The sequence below is a fragment of the Takifugu flavidus genome, chromosome 7 (genome assembly GCF_003711565.1).
Source record: "Takifugu flavidus isolate HTHZ2018 chromosome 7, ASM371156v2, whole genome shotgun sequence".
NCBI lineage: Eukaryota > Metazoa > Chordata > Actinopteri > Tetraodontiformes > Tetraodontidae > Takifugu > Takifugu flavidus.
The window spans coordinates 6,559,042-6,583,276 of NC_079526.1; the positions used below are offsets into that span (position 1 = coordinate 6,559,042).

General features: G+C 48.6%; 2 protein-coding genes across 3 annotated transcripts; both read right to left on the reverse strand.

The window, feature by feature from the left end:
- Positions 1-492: 492 nt before the first annotated feature.
- amh (anti-Mullerian hormone) lies at positions 493-3,003 on the reverse strand. Its single transcript, XM_057037322.1, has 7 exons — positions 2,664-3,003; positions 2,351-2,587; positions 2,115-2,284; positions 1,934-2,036; positions 1,754-1,853; positions 1,279-1,679; positions 493-1,052 (listed from the first exon to the last, which is right to left on the reverse strand). Exons 1-7 carry the CDS (start codon positions 2,740-2,742, stop codon positions 625-627), a joined length of 1,518 nt encoding a protein of 505 aa, XP_056893302.1. The 5' UTR covers positions 2,743-3,003; the 3' UTR covers positions 493-624.
- A 2,402-nt stretch (positions 3,004-5,405) lies between these two features.
- On the reverse strand, positions 5,406-22,892 carry dot1l (DOT1-like histone H3K79 methyltransferase). Of its 2 annotated transcripts, none has more exons than XM_057037320.1 (30): positions 22,474-22,892; positions 19,508-19,551; positions 19,351-19,425; positions 19,117-19,180; positions 18,729-18,957; positions 18,547-18,641; positions 18,354-18,416; positions 18,226-18,281; positions 17,969-18,048; positions 17,493-17,561; positions 17,293-17,399; positions 16,813-16,854; positions 16,642-16,737; positions 16,327-16,549; positions 16,123-16,236; positions 15,842-15,933; positions 15,665-15,766; positions 15,253-15,390; positions 14,699-14,824; positions 14,008-14,444; positions 13,786-13,882; positions 13,562-13,708; positions 13,336-13,378; positions 13,037-13,243; positions 12,645-12,949; positions 12,268-12,467; positions 12,029-12,102; positions 11,301-11,951; positions 9,661-10,482; positions 5,406-8,821 (listed from the first exon to the last, which is right to left on the reverse strand). In XM_057037320.1, exons 1-29 carry the CDS (start codon positions 22,552-22,554, stop codon positions 9,830-9,832), a joined length of 4,710 nt encoding a protein of 1,569 aa, XP_056893300.1. In that variant the 5' UTR covers positions 22,555-22,892; the 3' UTR covers positions 5,406-8,821; positions 9,661-9,829. The 2 variants fall into 2 exon arrangements, with proteins under 2 accessions (XP_056893300.1, XP_056893299.1); XM_057037319.1 differs by having other exon boundaries at positions 12,645-12,952.
- Positions 22,893-24,235: the final 1,343 nt, after the last annotated feature.

A 24,235-nucleotide genomic window follows, 5' to 3' on the forward strand; every position in this document is an offset into this window, starting at 1 on the left:
AAGAAGACACACTGAAGGTTTGGATTTTGGAGGGGTAATTCTGGGATGTCAAGAGTCATGTCAAGAGCCCCTTTTCCACCAACATCTCCAGTTTCTTTACCTGGGCTAGCATAATTTGGCTATCTGTGTGGTTGTGCAGCAAAGATATGAAAAATGGTCTCAAATCAGCCTGATTGTGGTCGTTGATCAATGCATCAAAGGGTCTACAAAGCCATCATTTTTCACTCCCCAGCTTCCAGATCCTTTCTAATGTGCTTTACACGATGTAAAAATGAAGCAAAAGTTTAATTTTCTAGAAGTAAAACCTTTTATATCCCTTCGCCTGCTTGTAGATTTCTGTTTGGGACAGTCTGACCTGGTGGTGGAGATCCGAAGATGTGGGAGCGCTGAGAAAAAGGAAGAAGCCGATGGCAAACAGAGCGATGCTGAAGCCCAAACCCAAAGAATGATCTGGGTTTTTTACAGCTGCCGACAGAAAAGGAGGACAAAATGAACTTTCGAACATCGACGTTTAATGTTTTTCCTTTCCACGTAATGTCGGACGGGAAGTGTCTACATTGGTACGGTCCCGTGTAATGAATGTGCACGTGTGAATAAATCCATGTTCAGCATCAGTCCCAGTCTTCACCGGCAGCCACACTCCTTCACCACCACATCCGTTAGAGTCCTGAGCTCGGTCCCAGTCCCAGCCTCGTCCAACAGCACCATGTCCAAGTCCTCGTAGGCCACGGGCACGCAGCAGGGCGCGCGCTGATCCACGGCCTCGTTCGCAGCCCTTTTATTGTCGATGTAGGAGTTGAGCAGCACGGCGTGGTTGGTGGTGTTGGCCATGGGGAAGGAACAGACGCCCTGGCAGTTGTTGATGTCGGCTGTGCTGGGATCGATGGCATGTCTTTCCAGGGACATGGTGAAGCTCCTCAGCCTACAGTGTTTCTGCCTGGCTGGGGTGTCAGCGTTGGCCCTGATGGCCCGCAGGCCCCTCTTCACCGTGTAGGTACGGCTGACGGTCTGAAGGGCCTTCAGCAGCAGGAAGGCCCGGTACTGACTCTGTCCTGGAGACAGGAAACAGAAGAACCAGCTGGACAAAGAAGGAAAAGAACACCAACTGCCTGGCTGTGCTGGGGCAGCAGGACAGAAAGGGTGAATGGGATAACTGTTATAGTGTGACAGAGAATTTAAACGGCTAATTATAGTGGGACATGGACTGGTTACACTGAGGTAAATGTACTGGCAGAAGTTGTGGTCATATGACCTGGACGTGGGCCCGTCTGGTGTCACCTGTTGCCAGGTCCTTTCTCGGAAAGGCGCTGAGTTCCACGAGCCTCCCCAGCCTCCTAATGGCCTCATCGCCCACCTCCTCCCTGATGACCTCCGTGATGTGAGTGACGGTCTGCTCCAGCTTCTGCCTCAGCTCCTCTGACAGTGGGGGGGGCAGGGCCAGCTCCCCCCGATGCACCTGAGAGGAGGAGCAGCAGCCTCCGAAGGACAGGACGGTGAGGGAGGGGGAGTGGATGAGAGCTGCCAGCGTGGCCTCGCTGGTGGACCGGCCGAGCGCCAGAGGAGGGAGCGACTGCAGGGAGCTGAGCTGGAGCAGAGGGGATTCTGGGTGACTGTGGGGCGTGACCCCGGCCAGGAACTGCTTCAGCTCGCAGAGAAAGGAGGACGTCTGCCAAGCAACTCTAGGAGGAAGAAGTGAGAAGGCTTCAGGGAGGCTGCAAAACTTCCAAAGGAGAAGTCGGCGTCGATGGAAAACCTTGTATCACTTCCTGTTTCGCCTGAGAAAAGCAGAAGCGGCACCGCGTTGAGGACACTTCCTGGTTTTCCACCAATCAGGAGTTCTTTCAGACGTTGCTCTGAAACGAGAGGGAACTCATCACAAGAACCCACCACGGGGGAAGAGAAGCGGCTCCGCTTCGCCCGTGTGGCGTCGTACTCATGTCTGGTGCCGCCTCAGCAGAGATCCTCCACGTCCGGTCGGCGTTTGACGTCTTCCCTGACAGAATTACGTACAGCGTTTCTGCTGAAACACACGCAGTCTGGGGGAGAAACGGCGATTACGTAACCGCAGGAATCATCTGGAATTGTTTTGGGGGCCTTGGGATGTTGTTGACAACCTGTTTGTCAGGCTGAAGCGACCGACTGCTGAATGTGACGCGCAGGTTTCCCGCAGCAGGGCGGCTTTCAAAGGCCAAGAGCAGAAGTGGCGTCAGCGCAGGTGAGGCGGACGGTGGCAGGTCAAAGGTCAGCCTGAGTGACCCGCTCTCGGCGTCCTCTGAAACAGGCGCTGGCATTGACAGTAACGACTGTGGTGAAAACGTGTCTTCAAAATACTGAATTTGGAGGGTTCTACCTGCGGTGGGATGCAAAATCTGGAGCCGGTTCCTCTCGCTGGTTTCCTTCACAAACTCCAGCAAAGGCTCTGAAGGATCGCCAGGATCTGCACAGATTCCAAACCGTGTCAGGCTCTGATTTGCGAGTTCTCCGCCTCCGCCCAAGCTTCCACGCAACGCCGCAAGTATGTCGTCAGCGAGACATGGCGAGGGGCGAGGCAGGCGATCTCCGGCCCCTGCGGTTCCGTCACTGTCTCCTTCACACAAAAACACAGAATATATAATCCAGAAATCTAGACGTTGGTCTCACCGATCCACAGGTTTGGTTCTGACCTGAAGTCAGCTGCTGTCCGTCCACACAGATCCGGCAGAACATCAACACCCCACAGAGGCTGATCGTCCCAAACATCATAGCTGCTGTGGCGGCTGGACTCCAACTGAGCAGTTTTTAGTGGTTCCAGTTAAATCCTCCCACACCCTCTTCTCACTAATGGGAGTGCTCGCTGCCAAAATGGGATCCTTCATTTCTTTGTTTTTGCTATAAAAAAAAAAAGGGCCGATTCACCTCGAGACATCTGGTCATTCATGAGGAACTGAAGGGCTTCAGAGAGAAACTGTCTCACAACTCCTGATGAATGGATGAATGCTGGCAGATTGAACTAATAACAGACCCCCTCGGGGAGGAATGAAAGGAACGGGTGTCAATTTTCTTATTGTTGTTTCCAGTACATGGTGACTGTTTTACTTTATTACTCCAATTCAACTTGGGGTTGTTTTTGACTTGCTCTCATTTCTCTCTATTTTTAACCATGTTTTCTCTCATATTTAATTAAACTTTGTTAACTAGTTAGTCTCCAGATTAGTGCAACAGCAACACATTTATAAATACTCCATCCATCCATCCATTCTCTACCGCTTATCCGGGGTCGGGTCGCGGGGGCAGCAGCCTAAGGAGAGAAGCCCAGACTTCCCTCTCCCCAGCTACCTCCTCCAGCTCATCCGGGGGGATCCCCAGGCGTTCCCAGGCCAGTCGAGAGACATAGTCTCTCCAAGGTGTCCTGGGTCTTCCCGGGGTCTCCTACCGGAGGGACATGCCCTGAACACCTCACCAGGGAGGCGTCCAGGGGGCATCCTGACTAGATGCCCAAGCCACCCCATCTGGCTCCTCTCGACGCGGAGGAGCAGCGACTCTACTCCGAGCTCCTCCCGGATGGCAGAGCTTCTCACCCTATCTCTAAGGGAAAGCCCAGCCACCCTACGGAGGAAGCTCATTTCAGCCGCTTGTACCCGTGATCTTGTTCTTTCGGTCATTACCCAAAGCTCATGACCATAGGTGAGGGTAGGAACGAAGATCGACCGGTAACTCGAGAGCTTCGCCTTTCGGCTCAGCTCTCTCTTCACCACAACGGACCGGTGCAGAGTCCGCATTACTGCGGACGCCGCACCGATCCGCCTGTCGATCTCCCGCTCCATTCTTCCCTCACTCGTGAACAAGACCCCGAGGTACTTAAACTCCTCCACTTGAGGCAGGATCTCCTCCTTTACCCGGAGAAGGCACTCCACCTTTTTCCGGTCGAGAACCATGGCCTCGGATTTGGAGGTGCTGATTTTCATCCCAGCCACTTCACATGCGGTGGCGAACTGATCCAGTGATAGTTGGAGGTCACGGGCCGATGAAGCCAACAGGACCACATCATCTGCAAAGAGCAGAGACCCGATCCTGAGGTCACCAAACCAGACCCCCTCAACACCATGACTGCACCTAGAAATTCTGTCCATAAAAATTATGAACAGAATCGGTGACAAAGGGCGGAGACCAACCCTCACCGGAAACGAGTTCAACTTATTGCCAGCAATTCGGACCAAACTCTGGCACCGATCGTACAGGGAGCAGACAGCCCGTATCAGCGGGCCCGACACTCCATACTCTCGGAGGACCCCCCACAGGACCCCCCAATGGACACGGTTGAATGCCTTCTCCAAGTCCACAAAACACATGTGGACTGGTTGGGCAAACTCCCATGCACCCTCGAAGACCCTGCTGAGGGTGTAGAGCTGGTCCACTGTTCCACGCCCAGGACGAAAACCACATTGCTCCTCCTGAATCCGAGGTTCGACTATCCGGCGGACCCTCCTCTCCAGTACCCCTGAATAGACCTTACCAGGGAGGCTGAGGAGTGTGATCCCCCTATAGTTGGAACACACCCTCCGGTCCCCCTTCTTAAAAAGAGGGACTACCACCCCGGTCTGCCAATCCAGCGGCACTGCCCCCGATGTCCACGCGATGTTGCAGAGTCGAGTCAACCACGACAGCCCTACAACATCCAGAGCCTTAAGGGACTCTGGGCGGATCTCACCCACCCCCGGGGCCTTGCCACCGAGGAGTTTTTTGACTACCTCGGCAACTTCAGCCCCGGAGATACGAGAGCCCATCTCCAGGTCCCCAGGCCCTACTTCCTCACTGGAAGGCGTGTTGGTGGGATTGAGGAGGTCCTCGAAGTATTCCTTCCACCGATCCACAACATCCCGAGTTGAGGTCAGCAGCACACCATCACCACTATACACAGTGTTGACAGTGCACTGCTTCCCCCTCCTCAGACGCCGGATGGTGGTCCAGAACCTTTTCGAGGCCGTCCGAAAGTCGTTCTCCATGGCCTCACCGAACTCTTCCCATGCCCGAGTCTTTGCCTCGGCAACCGCCGTAGCTGCACTCCGCTTGGCACGCCGGTACCCATCTGCTGCCTCAGGAGTCCCACAGGCCAGTAAGGCCCGATACGACTCCTTTTTTTAAATTATTGGTGCTCAATTTGCATGTACAAAAAAATGTCTATTTGTACAGGTCTCAATTATTTGTTGAAATTTCCACTAAATTAAACTCTTGGCTTATAATTTATACAATTAAATATTATAGTGTCAGAAATTCACATGAAAATATTTAAAAAAAAACTTTTGTAATTTGTCAGAAGATTCATTTACTGTAATAATGTGCTTATAACACCCACATTTGGACAGTCAGTGTCTTTTTAGACTCATCTGAATCTACAACCGACTTTGAAATAAATCAATCAGACATAGTTCAAATAATATATGAAACATTTTTATTAATATTAAAACTGAAAAAAACCCCACATTAATTTCATTTGTTTATAACATCATCAGATAAAAGCACCAACACCAAACAGTAACAATTTTATCATGAAGACCCGGGGCTTTTTGGAAAATAAGTTTGCCGTTATTGCACCTCAAAAACCCGCCCGGGCTGCAAGGGTCAGAGGTCACGGACTAGACACAAACACACGGTCGCGTCTGATGACAGGAAGCATCCCGCCACCTGACGGCAACCTTCAATTTAAGAGACACAGACCTAAACAGAGGCATTTGTGAGATGAGGAAGATGTTGAGCGTGGAGCCATTTCACAGCTTCTGCGGATCGGCCCGGAAGTGACGTCGCCCTGGAGCATCGACGAGCTCCGGCCTGCGCAGACGCGAGGGTACAACGGCGCTCTGACTAAAACAAGCTGGCTTGTTTCACTGTAAAAAGATGTTGGCTGAGAGCTTAACTGGTCCTGAGTTGGGTTAGAAAGACTTTACGGCGCGAGGCGTTCAATGACATCGCGCCGCGCAGCAGTTTCAAAGGAAAACTCTTTCGTTCATTACAGGACCCCAAGCAGTCTGGGAAGTTCCTGAGTTAAGACCTTTGGCAGATCAAGACTGTATCAGCATGGAGCGCACCGGAGATCAGCCTCCATGGCCCAAATACTCACACACCAAAGGGCTTGAAGAACAGCACCTCACCCATTTCACCGGTTGTATGAGAAAAGTAGGAAAGAAAAAAAGGTGGTTGGAATCTGTAATGAACGAGAACTTTCGCTTTCGTCTATTCTCACGCGCGCGTGCGCCGCACCGCTCTCCCGGGCCGGGAACACTTCCAGGGGTCCGAATGGACCGTAAGAAAGCTGCCAGAAAAGCTCGTGTTGAGGAGACCCCGAAGTGTCTGACGACCAAACCAGAAAGACCTGCAGCTCGACAGGAAACGGAGGAGGAACTTTCATCAATAGCTGCAATTTCCTTGTTTACAGTGAAGAAGAGCACCGTGTCGACAAGTAGTATTAAAAACCGATTCTGAAGACGCAAAAGTAGAACACGCATTGTAATCGTATCAAACACCGAGCATAAGAAACTCAAAACAGCATCGATAATTACAAAAGACCCCTCAGTGCTGGTAATAAATGGACTCTAATCTAAGTCTAAAATGAATTCATTTTCACTTAAACACTCGCAGGTGAGACATTTGTGTTTAAAGAGTGAGTGCAGACAGGATTTTACAATAAAGCTTTCATTATTAGTCTAGTCGTCTTTAGATACACAAATAAAACAACACACGTACAGACTGAGCGTATTCACACCATCAGGAGGAGAGTGGGCTGCTTTCACCAGAGCGGACGTCGTGCTTCCTAAGGCAGAGACGTCCCAACGCAGACAGCGCTGTGGGGGCTGACGCACAAGGTGCGCGTGCACCGGTGGAGTCTCACTGGTCTTAGCGACAGTTGCTTGGCAACAAAAGCACCATTGATCTAACCCACAGAGTTGGAAGTTTAAAAAGAAAAAGAAAGAAGATAAAAGTGAAGACGGTTCTAGTGCTGGAATCTAGTCGTGTTCAAACCACGGCACCATTGTTTGCATTGAAGAGACACAGCGTGGACTGTGCGCACGTGTGTGTGTGTGTGTGTGTATCACAAGGATTCAGGTGCTGCTGTGTCGCTGCGTTGTGAGGCACCATCTGGACTCTCCTTGGCTTCAAGCCTCCTGTTCAACAGGCCCGAGTTTAAGGTCACAACGCAGCACCAAAACACCCTCAATCACATATACTCATATATATATATCTATATATAGACTGTAAATAGATACATTTCATATACCTTTCTTTTTATGATGAAGAAAAAGTTATGTACAGAAACAGTGTGTCTTGTTCACCAACAGTTGAGCAGCTCACGTCTGAGATCAAAGTGGACTGACGGGTGTTTGTGGAGGACCTACAGGGGGCGTCTAGCATCGCCTGCTTCCCAGGACACGCACGTTAATTATTAGAAAGAAAAGGCCAAAAAGATAAAAGAATAAAATCATAACAAATTCTTACAAGTTCTCCTGTGTACAGCACCAGGTGTTCTGAGATTTCCGCTCCGTCTCTGATATTTTCATATATAATAAATAAGTTCAGGTAAAGTCCAAATGTAGCACCATTGTTTTCAGACTGTGAGTCAAGTACACACGCTGTGGCATTCTACAATGTCAACAGGTTTCAGGATTTCAAACAAACAAAAACACAGTTAGAGCATCACATTCACAGTACAAACATTCCTTACTCAAACAATTACACAGCTTTAGAGCAAACTAAACGCGAGGAGACGGGACCAGTAGTTTGTTGTGGGGGCTGTTCGCCTGTTTGCTCGGCGAGTGAAGGTTTGCGTGCACGTCGCGTCGACGCGCTAGGATTCCGCTTACATGCGAGTCCACGACACTTCCTGAAAGCAGCGGACATAAATAAGGTTAGCTTAAGGGGGGTTTTCTGCTGTCAGGAGGCGTCGGTGGCGGCCACTCACGGTAGTGTGACTTCAAACGTTTCACTTTATTTTCTGTTTCCCACCAGTGCAGCAACCGGGGGGGTCGACACCACCTCATTGAATCGAATGTATGGTTGTTAAAAAGGACTGGTTTTGTGGTCGCAGAAAGAACATGGAACGCGTATCAATCGGTTTCGATCTTTAGAAAATGTTAAAAATGTATTGTTTTTGTAAAAAAAAAAAAAAAAATCAAGACAAAGGCTGCAAAAAACTATTTCATAATTGTTTAAACTGTAATCCGCCCTCAGGGCGGCAGTGTGTAAGCTTGAAAAGAGTTTAAAGGGTGTGGGCCTGAGCCAGCGCCCCTCGACCCAGGCCTCCGAGCACACGCCTGAGCGAGCGGGTGCACGTGCCTCCGGGGGGGGGGTCTGTTGTACACTGGGGTTGTGGGGCTGATCTCTACTTGCTGGAACTGTGAGCGGCGAACAAACAGACCGAGTCGACCGACAGGACCTCAATTAAGACAAACTTGCATTTTTGTTTTTTTTTAAACCAGTTACTTAAACTCAAGGTTACCATAGCGACGGTCACATGTACATGGCTACATTTATGTAATGCTATCTTCTCCCAATCAGCTTTGAAAGGATTTGCCGATCACTCGCATTCACACACACAGACGGCAGTGATCTACCATGTCAGGTACAGGAGGGGGGTCAAAACTGAGAACCCTGTGGTCAGCTGATGACCTGCTGAGCCGCGGTCGCCCACTGTGAGTGCGTTAGTGTGTCACAAGTCCCAGTAGAGGTGTAGTCTTAGAGGCGGCTGGGTAGTGCAGACGTTCTGGAGCACCAGTGAGTGAGGACAGTGCCGTGTTCCACACCTGGACTGTTGCATAGTTTATTTCACGTTGAGGTAGTTTTCATCAATTACCTGAAATATCAAGCAGGACAGAACGCGACAGCCTTAGAAATCTCTGACAGATGATCAGGATTAACAGGCATCGTGGGTAATCTCTTCACAAGTGGACCGCTGTTTGGGTCAACGCGCCTCTGCTGGGCTTGGAATTTTACTGAAACTCCTGTTTCTTTCTAAACAGGAAAATGAGTTTAAACTGTTAGTTGCAGGGAACCGTTCTTGTCCTTAAGGAACCCACATTCACATCACAGGATCACATTATCTCGTTGGTTTAATCAAATTAGATTCCATCAGGGAGTCATTTATTGTTTTGGAATAAAGACGGGACATCTACATGAAAGATTTATGTCACATGTTGGTTATCGTGTGAATTCTGAACAGGATAAATCTACACCGTCACTGAAGGTCAACGGGTCATTTCTCAATATTTGGACTCCGTCCTTGCATTCTCCAGCTCTTGTGAAACCTCAACAATCGCCGCCCAAGTACGGTTCCAATTCCAAGTTTACAACCTGCCAAGTACCCTCCACCTTTGTGTGGACTGTGGACAAGCAGGTATCCCACAATGCATTAGGGCGTCCAGTTTTGAAGTACCGCAGGTCACAAGACCGCGTCTGCATGAGTTGGGAAACGGCCAATGATTCCTACCACACCTCTAACCCAACTCGTGACCTTTGGAAGGTAAAATAAACAAATAAAGATCTACTTTTCCTTTTCGCAAGCCTGATGAGCAGAGCAGCAGCCTCCGGTGGAGGTGTGTTTAGTTGTGTCCACTTGTGACCAGACCCCTCAGATGGATGTTAACCTCCTTACACCACAGTATCTGACATCTCCAAATCTAAGGCCGCACTTACCTTGGTCAATAAGAACCACAGGGCTTGGCCTCACAGGAAAAACATCTGTCCTGTCTTTTTACCTCCCTAGCAGTCTATCTTTTGCCCTCTCTTACACTCCCCCCACCCTGATTGCCACTTGCCCTTCCCCGTTCCCCTATTTCCCCTCTGACCCCCTCACCCCCTCGACCTATCTCGGTCTGGAGCCAGGGAGCTGGGAGATGGTGCTGGTGCCATGCATGCTCTGAGTCCTCCACATGCTCCCACAGCGCTGAGCTGCCGCAGAGGCCGGCAGAGGGGGGGGCAGCCGAGGGGGGTAGTGCACTGCGAATGGGCGAGACGAGGACGGGGTTGACAGAGAGGAAGGGGGGGTTACGGAAGCAGTCGCAGCAGCAGAGACGGAAGCAGAGGAAGCGGAGGTAGAGGAGGAGATGGAGAGAGAGAGGGATGACTGTGCTCGCTGGTGGTGGAGAGAGGAATGTAAGAGGCGAGAGGGGTGGAGCGAATCTGGCCGCGGAGGTGTGTCGGAGTGAGTGGACGCTGGGGAGGTGGAGGGGGCGCTGTGCAGGGGCGGAGGAGGGGGCAAGGTGAGTGCGGGAGAAGAGGGGCTGTGGAGGACGGACTGGATGCGGCCGTGCTGGGTCTGGGACAGAGAAGGGGGGAGGGGGCAGGAGCCAGATGATAAGCGCGTGGAGGCTGGTTGGTGAGTGGTGTGTTGCTGGGCTTGGGAGGAGGTAGAGGAAGTGGAAGAGAGACTGAGCAGGGAGCCGAGGCCTCCAGAGGTGGGCTGCGTGGCCCCAAACTGATGGGAGGACACTGTGGAGACTGCGTGGTGAAAGATACCTGCAAATACATAAAGCAGAAATGGAAGGGGGAAGAGGCCCAGAGAGTGGACACGGGGAGGGGGGGCGATCCATGTGGCGAGGACAACGAAAGGGAGGGGGACAAAGAGAGAAGCGTGGACTGAGCCAGGTTGTGCAGAGCGCCAAGCAACAAGCACACAAAAAGCAAACGGAGTCAGTTCACTGCGATTGAACCGGTTCGGACTAGTTTTACACCAAATTCCCCTCTGGGTTCATCAGTGAAGTGACTCCCACCTAAAACAATAGAGACACACCCACAGAAAATGACTATACGAGTAAAACCTGTCAGTAATTCGGGACCAACAGTCCCTCAGACTCAGACACTCTTTTAGGCTTTTTTGTGTTTTCCAATCATTGAGCATCAATGTCAGCAGCAATAAATATTGCGCAATTCATTTTAAATGGAAAGTAATATAATATTCTTAAAGTAAAATAACAAGACAAACTCAAGGTTGCAGGAAAATAGAAATCAGCCCTGATATTAAATAAAATAACTTGCAGTGGCTGTGATCTGACTAAATTTCAAAGGATTGCCCAAATTTGTGGGACCGTTTGGTGACACTTTCACCATTTTCAGAGGGTGTTTCCAGCTCCAATCCTTAAGTAGCGAGCCCATGTCAAAGCGAGACAGAACGGTCAGTCAGTGCTGGTGTAGCAGACAGCAGCAGCCCTGTACTCACCTGGCTCTGCAGCGGGCCCGTCCCCCTGATTCCCATCTTTATCTACACCACTCCAGAACAACACTATGATCCCAAACCCTGTGGCGACCGTAGTCTGCCAGTGGTAGATGATACTCACCTCCTGCAGCTCCTCCTGCCAGCCCAGGACTGGAGAAGGTCCCCAAGGCAGAGTGTCCGTTGACGAGACGCGGTGTCCCATTCACCGTAGAGCTGCCCGTCTGGGCACCAAACAGGGACTGCAAGACTGAGGGTCCTCCGAGTAGATAAGACCCCACAGATGGCCCCGTGGTTGTGGAAATGGCAACAGGACTCCCTCCTATCTTCCCATTCAGGATACCCCCACCACTGGTGGCAGCAGCCGCTATAAAAAGGTTCTGACTGCTTGTTTTGAGGTCCCAATCCCGAGGGACCTTCTGCTTCTGGAGGGGCTGGCGCTGGTCTATAGCACCCCCTCCCTGGGCCCCACCACTGGCCACGCCACGGGTCGCTGCCTCCGGACTGAGGAAGGGGTTGGCAGTCACGTAGCTGGATGTCTCTCCTTCGCCCCCCTTCCTGACTGGCTGATGCTGTTTGAGGTCAGTGTCAGAGTCGGGTCCCCGGCCCGATGCCATGCCGAATGGGGAACCCCCCTGTCTCAGGTCAGAGCTGGGCGGTTTGGGGTCAGATATGGGTGAAAAGGTGGATTTCCACTTGCCAGTGGAAGACAAAGACGAGGAGGAGGAGGCGTCACTTCCTGTGCTGTTCCCACTGCTGCTCCCTGATTTTCTGACTTTAGAGGGTAAAAAGAAGACACATTTAAATCAGAGTAAAAAGAGGATCAAACAGAAAACATTAAGAAGTTCTTACCTCTTTCAGTCTCACCAAGTCTGCCAGGTCCATCTCTGCTCTCCAAAGATATAGTGGCAATTTTTCTTTCAATTCTGTTAAAAAAAACAAAAAAGATTTAACAACACAATAACTGTGAAGAGTAAAAAAGATCTCCTTGATCATTATTGTAACAATAAAAACTTTAAAACTACACCAAGAACAAAATCCCTCAGAAAAATCCAATGCCAGAGTTCAGTTTCTCCACGTGATCATATTACCGTGCGCTGGAGTTATCAGCCGGGTACCCCGAGTCCTCGCCATCAGAACTGGGGCCTGAGGAGCAACAGCCTGTGCCATTTAACTCCAGGGGGCGCTCCCGCTTCAAGATGGGTGGCTGGTCCAGGTCAGGACCGTTGGGGCTAGACTGTTCTGGTGAAGAAATGGCAGAGATCTCCAGAGGCTGGTTGATGTTGTTCACCTGGCGGGACCAGGAACATGTAAATTATACTAAACTGACAAACAAGCAGAACCTGAGGAACATGTTCGCTAATGGTCCTCATCAGTATTAACTTCCTGTTGTATAAAACTGCTGATCGCTCCAAATTTAAACCTAACTTTAGGTGGAACCTCAAAGCTCCTACACAGAGGTGCTCACCATTGAGTTAATATTGAGTGGTGATCCTGAGGAAGGGCCGTTGGACCCGAGCCCAGGAAAGGACCTCCTCTTTGGAGAGCTGCAGGCACTGACAGCTGCTGCGGAGGTCCTCTTCCTCCTCCCCCTCTTCCGTCCCTCCTGAGAGCCGAGGCTGTGAGAGACCGATGACGACACATGCGAAGATGGGTGAGTGTGCTGCGTGCTGGGGAACTGATGATGGTGGTTTCCGTGGTTACTGTGGTATCCCTGCTTGGCTAGGTTGTGGTGGTGCAGGCGGGATCCTACGGTCGTGCTGCCTCCAGAACCTGCTGATGAAACACAACACGAGGGTGAAGAAGAGGAGGAAGGAGAAACTATTCACCACGGTTGATGCGGCTCAGTGTCAGATTCACCTCCCTGGTGGTCCTGGCCTTCCTCTGGAAGAATCCTTGGGGGCCCATCAGCATACTGCAGCACCCCCCCAGTGCTGCAAGGGGGGCTCTGGATGGGACCACATCGGCCCATTGGTCCTGATAAAAGACTGTTGGTGTGTGAGGGAGGTGAAGAAGCACCATTATGGTCCTCAGCATGGGAACTTCCATTAGTGAGTCCTGAATATCCTAAAGAGAGACACAAACATGGACACATATAATGGAAAGAACCTGCAATATCACTATACACTATTATATAGTAGTAAAAGGATAATCCTTACCATTTGTATGACCGGCCTGAGACACTGGACTTGGAGTATTTCTCTAAAATTATGAATAAAGAAAAGATATTCTAATGATATATGTAAATTATATTCAAAATTTGTTGATAACAGATTTGCCTTATTTCATTTTTAATTCCAAATGTGTTGCTTTGTGTTAAAATAGAGAAATTTTATCTAATTATCTGCCAAAAAAAACCCATTTCTCATAGTTACTGCTACTCACCAGCTTCTCAGCCCGACTGGGCAGCACCACACTGGCCAGTGGAATACTGACTGGTAGCTTACTGGGGTGCACAGTGCTCAGAGGGATACTTATGGGAAGGCTTGTAATGTTGTCTCCCTGAACCGAAGGGCTCCTTTCCTTCCCTCCCTGTATTGACAGAAAAGAGAATCTTGTGTAATAACAACAAAGATCAATACGACACAGCAGGAAAGGTGGACTCCTACCCTTTCAAAACTTTTCGGAACATTATGAATATCAGCTGCACTGGGAGAAGCGCAGTTCTGTTTGGCTCCAAGTGGAGAGTTAATGCCACCCACTTCCCTAAAAGCAAAAAGAGGGTAAATTTAAAATAAATATACAGTATATTTAGCGGTTTAAGCCTGTAAAACACCCTTGAAAGGGGTTATTTCTGAAAACATACTGTGCTAATTTTGCTACCAGCTGACCTGTGCGTGGCCGGTCCTGGGCCTCTGAGGTTGGAAGAGGCATTGGGGTCTTGGTTGAGATGCCTCCGCAAGGCAATCTTGGCAGGGGAGAAGCGAGTGTAATCTGGAAGCGTGTATGAGGAATTTTGTTGCCGTTGTCGGGTATCAGAGGTGGGGGGTGCAATCTCGTGGTCCGGAGAGATGGGTAGGTATCGAGAGAGAACCTCTCCCTTGGTGGTGGTCCGGTCAAAACATGGTGAACCGGTGCCGTTCACAGAAAGCTCTGGTCCGACACCATTAATGGTTGGGGCTGAGGACAGGCTGAGTTTTGAGTCCATGTCTGTGGAAGAGCGTAACTCCAGGGTCTTTCTGTACGGGGAGCCATCGCAGGGGCTGTAGGACTTCAGCTGAAGCAGCTCCTGCTGCCTTTGACTTTTCTCCAACTCCACGATGCTGATCTGTAATCAGCCAGCAGAGGGAGACATTACAACAGGAAAAAGCCTCAGAAAGGCACACGCTTAAAAGCAATAACAAGTACCAATAGCCAAGTTCCGGGAAGATTTATGTTATCGAACATTAAGGTGTGAGATCTTTAGAATAAAGATCTCCAAAGAACCAGAGGGACAGGCAGAAAAGCAGGGGGGACAATAGAGGAAATGAAGTAAAAAAGCAAGCTTTCAAAAAGGGAACTGAAGGGAGTTAAAGTGGGCACCTGCAGCTCCAAGCAGTGTCTCTGCTTTTCAGATATTTGTCTGCGTAGGGCCTGTTTCTCCTTCAACAAACTCTCCAAACACAATGAGCCCCAGTCCAGCCTCAGCTCTTCACATCGAGACTTGAGCTGGAAAACAACAAGCAAGATGCTTATCGAGTGAAACAAAATTCAACAAAATTCATTTAAAAACTGTGAATGTCCAAAAACCCTCGCCTGCAATACGTGTCTCACTGTGGGATTAAGAAAATGTCGACACATTAAATGACATAATATGCTGCCCATTTGAATAGTGTAAATAGATTATATAAATAGAAATGTTGGATGCGAGCGGCTAATATAAAACAAGCCGATGGCTCCAGCTGAACAGATTATGTCAATAAAGCATATCTTTCATTTTCTGCATGTTTACCATATCCTCCACAACTAACCAGAGTTATGGCTCTTCTCTGACACAGACATGCTGTCATCGTTACCATGAATGGTCACGGCTGTGAGCCACGTTAGTTACTGTAATAGGGGTGGTACCGACACATAAAGCAACACTAAGGTCTCACCAGTAACAGACTGTGATCTCTCAATAAGGACATGTCTCTCTCGAGCTGCTTCGTCTGCTCTTTGAGCTGACGGTTGTGGGCCGATATCTCCTTCTGAGCCTGCAGCAGGTCCTCCACGGTCAAGGCTTTCACTCCCAGCTGATTGATCACACACAGGCAAAAATAGCACGCTGTCAGCTTTCTGCTTTAACAAAACTAATGGAGGAAAATATCGGCAGGCGTTCCTAAATCTTTTCATCCAAGGCGCGTAAGAACAGTCAGTGCACGTGCGTCACCCGCCATCAACAGAATAATTATAAAAACTCATTTGACTACATTTTAAAAATATCTATAGTCCACGTTGATTTGCTTGACCATTGGTGAACATTGTAGCGAATTCAAGTAAAACATGTAGATGAGAAAAGACCCCCACCTCATCCAGTTTGGTCTGAAAGAGACCTTTAATCTTGTCCTTGTGAGACTGACAGACAGAGTGAAGCTGCTCCACCTGCCCCGACAGGTCCCTGTGCTTTTGCTGCAGACGGACGAAGAAAAGACGCCGTTATTCTGAGGATACACAAAAACCGGTGAGGTCTGTCGTCACTGTTACCTTCTCCTGATCTAAAAGCTGCTGCAGGTTGGAGCGATACTGAGGAGTCTTCATGTGTGCCATAAACTGAAGGTACTGAACTTTGATGTTATCTGTTCAGACAGACAGGAGAGAACACAGGAACAGGCGTGAATCCAAGTAACCATTCTAACACCAGCTTGTGCGGCTGATTTAAACAGTTTTGCAACAACGGGCTTGGCTGTGTGGTGCTTTAAAAGTTTAAACTCTGCACTTTCCATGACATAAAGGCCAGGAGATGAAACATCTCTTCGTCAGCTCACCTAGCAGTTGTTGGAGAGCAGGTGGAGTTGAGCTCAACAGCAGCTGACTTGAGGGATACTGCTGGACCTTGGGAGGTAGCTGGTAGAAGGGACTCTGAGCTGACCGGTAGGCGTCTGCCAACAACAGTACCGCATAATAAGGATGAGGGAGCCATTCGTGGAGAGTCATATGAACATTTTCTGGGGTTACGTGTGTGTTCTGACCCTGAGAGGGGGCTGCAGAAAGGGTCTTAGCATGCAGCAGATCCAAAGCACTCTGGTTCTTCTTGTTTTTCTTCTCTGTCACCAGAGAGGCTTTCTTGGGGCGTCCACGCTTCCTGTTGTTCAGCTTGCGTCCTTTGGGCAGCAGTTTGGCCCTCCTGGGTTTGGCAGAGGCCTTGACCACTGTCACCAATCTGGGACGTTCCTCCTCCCCACAGGAGTCCTGCTGTAACGTTCACACATAAAAATCATTCCATTCGCGATCACAGTGACCAAGAACGACAAAGCTGCTGTACTGAGATGGGAGAAAAGTCTCACCTTGAGCAGTTCTTTAGGTTTGGTGGGGGTGGTGCTATTGCTTTTACAGTCTTTGTTATCTTTCTGCTGACGCCGTCTAGCTGCCTCTTGCTCTTCCTGTAGGGAGACCAGATTTAGCTTCAGGTCTTACAGAAAATATTAGGGGAGCCAGTGAAGAACTGAGGGACTTACCCTGAGTTTAGGATTTTTGAGACTTGCGAAATAATTTTCAAGCTGGGGAAAAAACGTCAGAATATTAATCTCACTGAATTGACATTAAAGTCCGAGTCATAGTTTCTTTCTTGATTAGGAACACAGTTTATCCTCAAATCTCCCGCAGAGTTCTCCACCCTGCAGACAGACCAGATTTCTGCTGATTTCTGACGCAGAGTTATATATTTAACACTACTTGAGCAGTTGGACAGCTCTCAGTAAAATTTCCATCAGTAATCTGGGATTACTTCATCTAATTATAGATATATACATGATGTCTAGTGACCACAATTTAATCTGTATAACGCCTCTCTAGCTTATACCCGGGGCAGCCACATGTTAACAAGATACCATCTCTTCAGACAATTATTGTTTTATGGATCTTTACTTCTTCTCAGGTTCCATCTGATCAAATATTCTAGTCCCAGCACAGCAATTGTTCAGTGCTTGAGTGCTTACTATGGTGCGGTCTATGGTGTGCAGGTAGTAGGAAACTGGCTTTCCTGTCCATGACACTGAGCCCCTGAGAGGAGAAAGCTCCACCACACGCATTATGGTGCCAATATCTGCACGACAGGGGAAAAGCACAGGAAGATGGTCGACGTCAAACAAAGATACCTCACATAGAAGCTCCTTTTTCACCAACTGACGGTACTCACCACTCAAGTTTCGACTGTTTATTCTAAAATTCAGAGGTGCAAAAGGTTTAGAGGACACAATTTTCCCACCTGGTAAAAAAAAAAATCCTCAATTAAATATGGTCTCCCAGCTTTATCCTCTCATTCATCATACTGTCAAGAGCCGAGCGGTACTGTTGCTGCCAGGTGAGAGGTCAAGTGCCAAAAGTTGACTTAATGGAAGCTCACTAATTTTTAAAACCGTCCAAGGAAACATATGAATAAATATTTTTCCAGTGAGGAGGCGCCGGTTCCAGTGCTCCCAGCAGATACTTCAGAGGGATTCCAAAAGGCTCTAAAAGAATCATAGCCTGCTATTTTTAAAAGGTTTACGTCACACTCTTTAGGACCTTTTTGGATGTCTTTTTTGAGTCTTAATGGAGGAAGATTGTTGATGCTATTATCCATATTTAGTGAATAAAAATGCAATTTTCATTGATTAGCTGATACCAACTTACCTTCCTTCATGTTAGCAAAGCGCTCTTTGAGCTGATGATCTACTTCTGGTCCAAAGGCAAAGTTATTCACAAAAATAATACTAGAGGAGAAAGAAAGGAAAAAATAGGTTAGTATTACTTCTTCACATCATTTATATGAAGAATCCCCCAAATCCGCAATCGCTTCAGCAACAAAATTACTGCAACGTAATTACTACAAGATTGAATTGTCTTTAAGAATGGTTCCATTTTTCACGCTGCCTAGTTTGTTGTGTCACCTTGTGTTTGCTATTCTTTCCTTCCATTCTTCTGACAGAAAGTCTCCCCTCTCCAGCTGACAAAGACGATAAAAACGGTTTACACGTTTATATTCAAAAGCTGAGTATATTAGGAACACCACACTTACTGTGTACTCCCCATGTTTCTTCCCATACCATTTCATCCACTTTTTGAACTCCTTGTCCATGGTCTGCAAAAAAAATAAAATCTCAGTCATTACTGTCAACAGGAGTCATCAAAAAGAGAGTTAATGTAACAAAAATGGTTTGATTAGCTACATCCAGGCTAACAAGGAAGGGAGAAAAGGTTCACATGATTACCTCTGCATAGGTAGCTGGAATGTCTGCTTTCTCCACACCGTAGTAATGTTTACAGTTGGTGGCTGCAGCAACCTGCAGCACCACCTGCCCCACTCCTGCAGGTCAAGCACAACCGATGACCGTCTTACAACAACAGCTGGGACAATATTTAGCACAAATTACGGACGCCACCATTAACTCACCACTGCCGAGGTCGACAAAGGTATCGTCCTCCCTCATTTCCATCTCATCAATTATCTGAGCCACCAGGTCAAAGGAAGTCTCTCCGTACACTTCTGGTGAGAAGGGCTCATAGTTGTTCAGCTTCTCTGGATCCGTCACGGAGTGGTTATAAACCTGCTGCAGGATGTGTCTCAGAAGCCCGTTGGAAGGGCGCTTGTTCAGCTTCATGGGCTGGGTGGTCCCCTTCCACTGCACACATAATACAGTCAATCAAAGGCCAAGTTGGACCAGACGCCTCCAGCTTATGTTACTGCCTGCATCTAAAGAAATGCTGCAACCAACTGTGATGGCAGTCCTGCTCATGTTTGTGTGCACGTGGAACTCACGTGCACTAATGAACCCACTCACCAGCTGGTGAATGCTGTCGATGGCCCTGTTGTACTTATCGCAGAGCCTCTGCATGCTCTCGAAGCTTTGGGACAAAACGAGACGCGAGATTAGTGCCAATAATTTGTAAAAGCCGAACCTTTTTCCAGCTTCGCTCTGAAAACGTCACGATCACAGAGCTGAGCATGTGAAACATTTCAGCAGCCCTCATTGGATACATGGAGCTGCTAGACTCTAGTGGAACCACTGGCTTACCTCTTGGTATCATAGTCAATAAGCACGTAGTTTTCCATTGCCAGTTTGAGGTCTGGGATTTCTTCGCACACCCAACTGAGGAATAGACAAACTCATCATGAGACACAAACACACTCACTGGGTGTGTGTGGGAGCCGAGTCAAGAGCCGTCACTCACCGTATGGTCTCGATGATTTCGTGAGCAGCATCGTGGTGTTTGTCCTGAAAACAGGGAGGGAGGCAACGTCAGACCTTTCCCATAACCACTGAAATCAGGACAGTTTATTACACATTTTGAGTCCATATGAATCCCAATGTCTCATCCACCCCCACCCTGACATCAACCGCAAATAAAGACATCGAAGAAGAGAGAGAAATCACACAAACAGAATAGTGTCTTGAGAATAAACCCCCTCCGGATGACAACAGGCCCGTAGAAGCACGGCCACCTCATTGGTACTGATTCGGTTGATTCTTAAGGTCTAAGAAAGCCACCGAAAATGGTGAAAAAACTGGAAAAGCTAAGTTAGTAAACGGGAGTATGCTGGGATGTTCTGCAGGGGGAACGGGACTGGCGTTCCACCGTGAGAGCAGCCAGCCTGAGCCAGTTGCCGGAGCTGACCCACTGACCCACTTTCTGTCTCCGGCTCCAGCGCCCTGCCAAGGAGAGCCTCTGCTGGAGGAAAAGAAGGGAAAACAGGAGCGGGCCAGAAATCAGGGGCTGAAAGGGGGAAAAGAAAAGAAGCTGTTGAAAGGACGGGGGCTGGGGAGCGGAGGGAAAGCCTGGAATATTTTAGCTGTTTGAGGCTTGGAACAGCAGCCAACACATCCCGGGTCGGAGCTCCTTAATTCCCCCTCAAAAGTGCCCGCCGGCGCTCGCACATGCGCTCACATATGCACCACAGCACGGGAACTCTCCTGCTATTTCTGCTACAATGTGACCTCGCTGAGGTGGAAATTCTCTTGATGAGGTGTAAGAACAGCTGATTCCACAGGCGCTCCACGCTAAACGGGGACACCGACGGTGGTCACCTGCCCAGCTCCTGACTGGGGCTAAACCAGGGGCTAAAGTAACCCCTCCCCCCCTGTAGGCGTCAGCACTGCCCTGTGAAACAACCTTTCCTTCTACAACAGCTCCAAACCAGTCAGAAGATGCTGCACATCCCACACGGACATATGACTAATGCTGGCACCCCCTTCGTTGGTACTTTTGATCAATAATCAGTTCTCTGGGTAAAGGTTGTCGTTCCAGTGAGCAACACAGTTCTGTGTGTTTCTGGACCAGCTTTTCCACTTGTGGGTGTGTAACGTGGGTGGGGGGAGGTGGCTGTGTCACCCACATCCACCAGCACCCACAACATCAGAGAGAGAGAGTAGCGCAGTGGCTCACCAACACGATCACTGATGAATAACAGAGAAGAAAAAGTTCTGAGTTACGCTAAACGCTTTATTGACACGGCCCCGATCAATACCCAGATCACCAGCCAGATGTTCAGAGTACAAGGCCCTTCCAGAGGTGCTCCTCATGTGGAAGCAATAGAAAAAACAACAGATTTCAGGATGAGACGTGAAGCAGAGGGAAGAGAAATGGCATTCTTGTGGCTTTGGATCTGGTTTCCTGCCCCATTACGGTCATGTTGTGCGGCGTTGAGTACACAAACGCTGTGTGGGAAACAATGAACGCCACCAGAACACACCTGAAGAAGCACTACGCTCACACACACACACACACCGCGAGTCGCAGTTACACATAGCTGAATATCTGCAGCCTGTCTACGCCTGCTCCCTGCCGTTGTAAACATATGGAAGGAAGAGGATGGGAGATGGGAGAGGAAGTATTTCCTCTGTGAGAACAGGAGGGGAGGACTTCTGCCGGATAATTCAATCCAAGACAGGACTGCTATAAACGGCTAAACACATGGGTTGGCGGCGTAAATTCCAGACGCCGCTCTTCTGTTTGATACCGTGACATCAGAAAATAGTCACGGCAATAAATCCTGGCAGGTGGAACTGGAGCTAAATCTGGTGTGCTGCGTAAAGGATGGTTGATTCTGGCAGCCGGAGCAGAAAAGCGCGGGTCATTACATCATCGACGCGCCCTGACCGGGACCGTTGAAACACTTCTGGTTCATGTTTTGCTGCACGAGAAGAGAAAGTAAGACAACTCAGACTGGGAACATTGTGGGTGGTAGGAAGGCACACCAAAAGACCCGTCTCACATATTCTAAGAAACCCAACTGTTCAGTCAGCAGCGTCTCACCACAATTACTATAAATGACAGACGCTGCAGCAAACTCGATGCATCACTGAAAAAAAACCCACAAAACTTGCAACCGCTTCCCCTTCCGTTTCTCCCCTGCGAATTAATCACTCAAGGGGTTGATGACAGTATATTACGCTGAAATAGACCCACGGGGAAATTCAAGCTTCAGGTTTTTTTTTGGTCTTGAGATGACACACCTGGGATGGAATGGTGCAAACAGCCAAATGCAACCAGACTGCCTCGATCACAGGAATGTCATCAGATAACAAAACACAGAAAGCACTGCCGGAATGTGATGCAGCTCCAAAACTATTCTAGCACAAAAAAAAAGAATCCCCAAAACTCAGCATGCGCGGACGCGCATCTTATTTCCAATGCCTCTCTGATCTCTTATGGGCTCGCTAATTAACATCAAATGACCGATCTGGAAAGTGACCACGACAGACAATAATGTCCGATTTCCACTTGTGCAAAAAGCTCGAAACCAACCGAAAGCGATACTCTCCACAGAGAGACAAAAAAGATGGGTCCAAATGACATCGCTGTCTTATAGGAGCTCACATTTCAAAACAAATGCTCCCAAATGCCTGATTATTTGGCAGCTGGCTGGGTAGCCTAAAATCCCCGAGCAAACTCGGCGGTTTCAGCCTCACAAACGCTACTTTCTGTGACGAATACTGTTTTAAAAGCGACCGTAGGCTCTAACCGCTAGTGTATACTGTTGAAACACTGTCACCATACCGACCGGGATGACCCGACTCTCAGGACGAGCGTGCTGGCTTCTGCTGCTAACCAACGTTAGCAGAGCCCTAGCTAACAAAGACAAAAACACACGCAAAATGTGAGCAAATAGCCGGAGAGTTTTACGCTTTTACACTTACGTAAACTGGTAACGGCCACGGGTAGCCAGCAGGTTCTGCTCCAACCGGCGATTTGAGCTTCAGCTCCAGTTTTTCTCCCATTCTACACTTCACGGCGGCTTGGCTGTGATCAGATAGCTCGCTAGCACTACTCTCTGTTAGCCAGCTAGTCGGTTAGCGAGCGAGCTACAACATGGACATTTTTCAAAGAAAAAAGAAACGCCGAAACACGCGGAATATAAAAAGAATCTGCCGCTCGGCGCGCGGTAAATACATACGCAGTACAAACAAACGTGTATACGCGGTTGCCCCGGTTATTAACTGAGACAATAATTCCTGTTTATCTCCACTGGCAATAACGCCTCGTCTTGTACCGCCGCCATATTGCCCGGCATAAATATGGCAGGGGGCCACGGGGAGCAGCGGGGACACGGACGTCACCAACGAGACCGTGATCTCAGCGCGTGGGCCAGCAGCGCTGTGCACGAGCGAGAGCCCGCGCAGAGGCGCGTGACAGCATTCTTGTCGTCAACGTCACGACTCGATTAAAACGTTACAAATAACCGATTAAAGCGGTGTAAAGATGCAATTTGTCAGAATCGATTCAAGCAAACGATTTTAATGGACTCAAGGGTTTAAAATATGAATTTAAAGATAAAAAAAGATGGTAGTTTATTGGTTGAGAATTTAATTTTAACTTTCTAAATGGCAACATAAATGCCAAGAACATAATTAGAGCTAGTCTATAATATAAACTAGCGGAATAAAAATCCAACATCAGGATTATCAGCGTGACAGAGGAGAAAGTGGATTAACTGGAAGCAGCTTATAAAATGTTTTTCTGAAATCATGTTCTATCGCGTGTAGTCGTTGTGCTTTTGTAAATTAACATGTCCATAATTACATTAGACACATTTAAGTCATTTTCTGGATAAAAAGACTGCAAATATTATATAGCTGTTAGTTGAACAACATAATTAATCATTTAAATTGTGGACACTTGACAGCAGGGTAATTGCGGCCCTAATTTGAGTGGGTGGGCGGAATGGACATGTCAGTGGTCCGTTCACAAATGAAAAATGGCTGATTGTAAGAGGAAATGGACAAAAGAGCCAGTGCTGTTCAAAATCTTTTGGTCAAATGATAACTCTGGCCCTTCATTAAAATAAACCTAAAATAACAAAGATAAATGTGAACTGGTGGTGGTGCAGTGCAAATGAGAAATAAGTGCAAATAAACAGCCGGAATAGAAGCGCAGCCAGGAACAGATGGATTACACAATCTGCCACTGACAGAAATATCAACAGCTGAAAAACTGATTTAAAAAAAATGAGGTGAAACCCTCTTTGTTAATAATTCCAACACTGTCGTCTTTCTCTGCATTTCTATGGAGAACCTGTACAGATTAAATGCTCACAGTAAAACCACCGAAACACACAGGCAGATCTCTCTCTCCCTCTCTCTCTCTCTCTCTCTCTCGTGTGTATAAACATGTCAGTGTGTATGGATGCTGCTGTATATCGAAGCGGGGAGAGTGGGCAGCCTGCCACAGCGAACCCACTGACCGGGCCCCCCTCTGGCTCCCTGAGGCCAGCTCTGGGACGGGCTCCAGTAGCAGAGCGGTGGAGGCTCAAGCGTGGCTCACATGGGCCAACTGGAACACAGTTGCTATGTAGATCTGCTGGATCTTTCACAGCGTGTCAGATTACGCACAACCCTGTTCTCACTGGTGCCTCACAGGAGCTTCTTATGCCCACGCTGCCATGCCAGGGGTATTTTACTG

Excerpts from the sequence above, each read along its gene's own strand:
- amh (XM_057037322.1), bottom strand. The coding sequence starts at position 2,742 with ATGATGTTTGGGACGATCAGCCTCTGTGGGGTGTTGATGTTCTGCCGG. Across the intron at positions 2,285-2,350 it reads GATTTTGCATCCCACCGCAG|CGCCTGTTTCAGAGGACGCC; the intron begins GTAGAACCCTCC and ends TGTCAATGCCAG. Across the intron at positions 2,037-2,114 it reads CGCTTCAGCCTGACAAACAG|ACTGCGTGTGTTTCAGCAGA; the intron begins GTTGTCAACAAC and ends TTTCTCCCCCAG.
- dot1l (XM_057037319.1), bottom strand. The coding sequence starts at position 22,554 with ATGGGAGAAAAACTGGAGCTGAAGCTCAAATCGCCGGTTGGAGCAGAA. Across the intron at positions 19,181-19,350 it reads ATTGACTATGATACCAAGAG|CTTCGAGAGCATGCAGAGGC; the intron begins GTAAGCCAGTGG and ends TTTGTCCCAAAG. Across the intron at positions 11,952-12,028 it reads ACTTGGTGAGACTGAAAGAG|TCAGAAAATCAGGGAGCAGC; the intron begins GTAAGAACTTCT and ends TACCCTCTAAAG.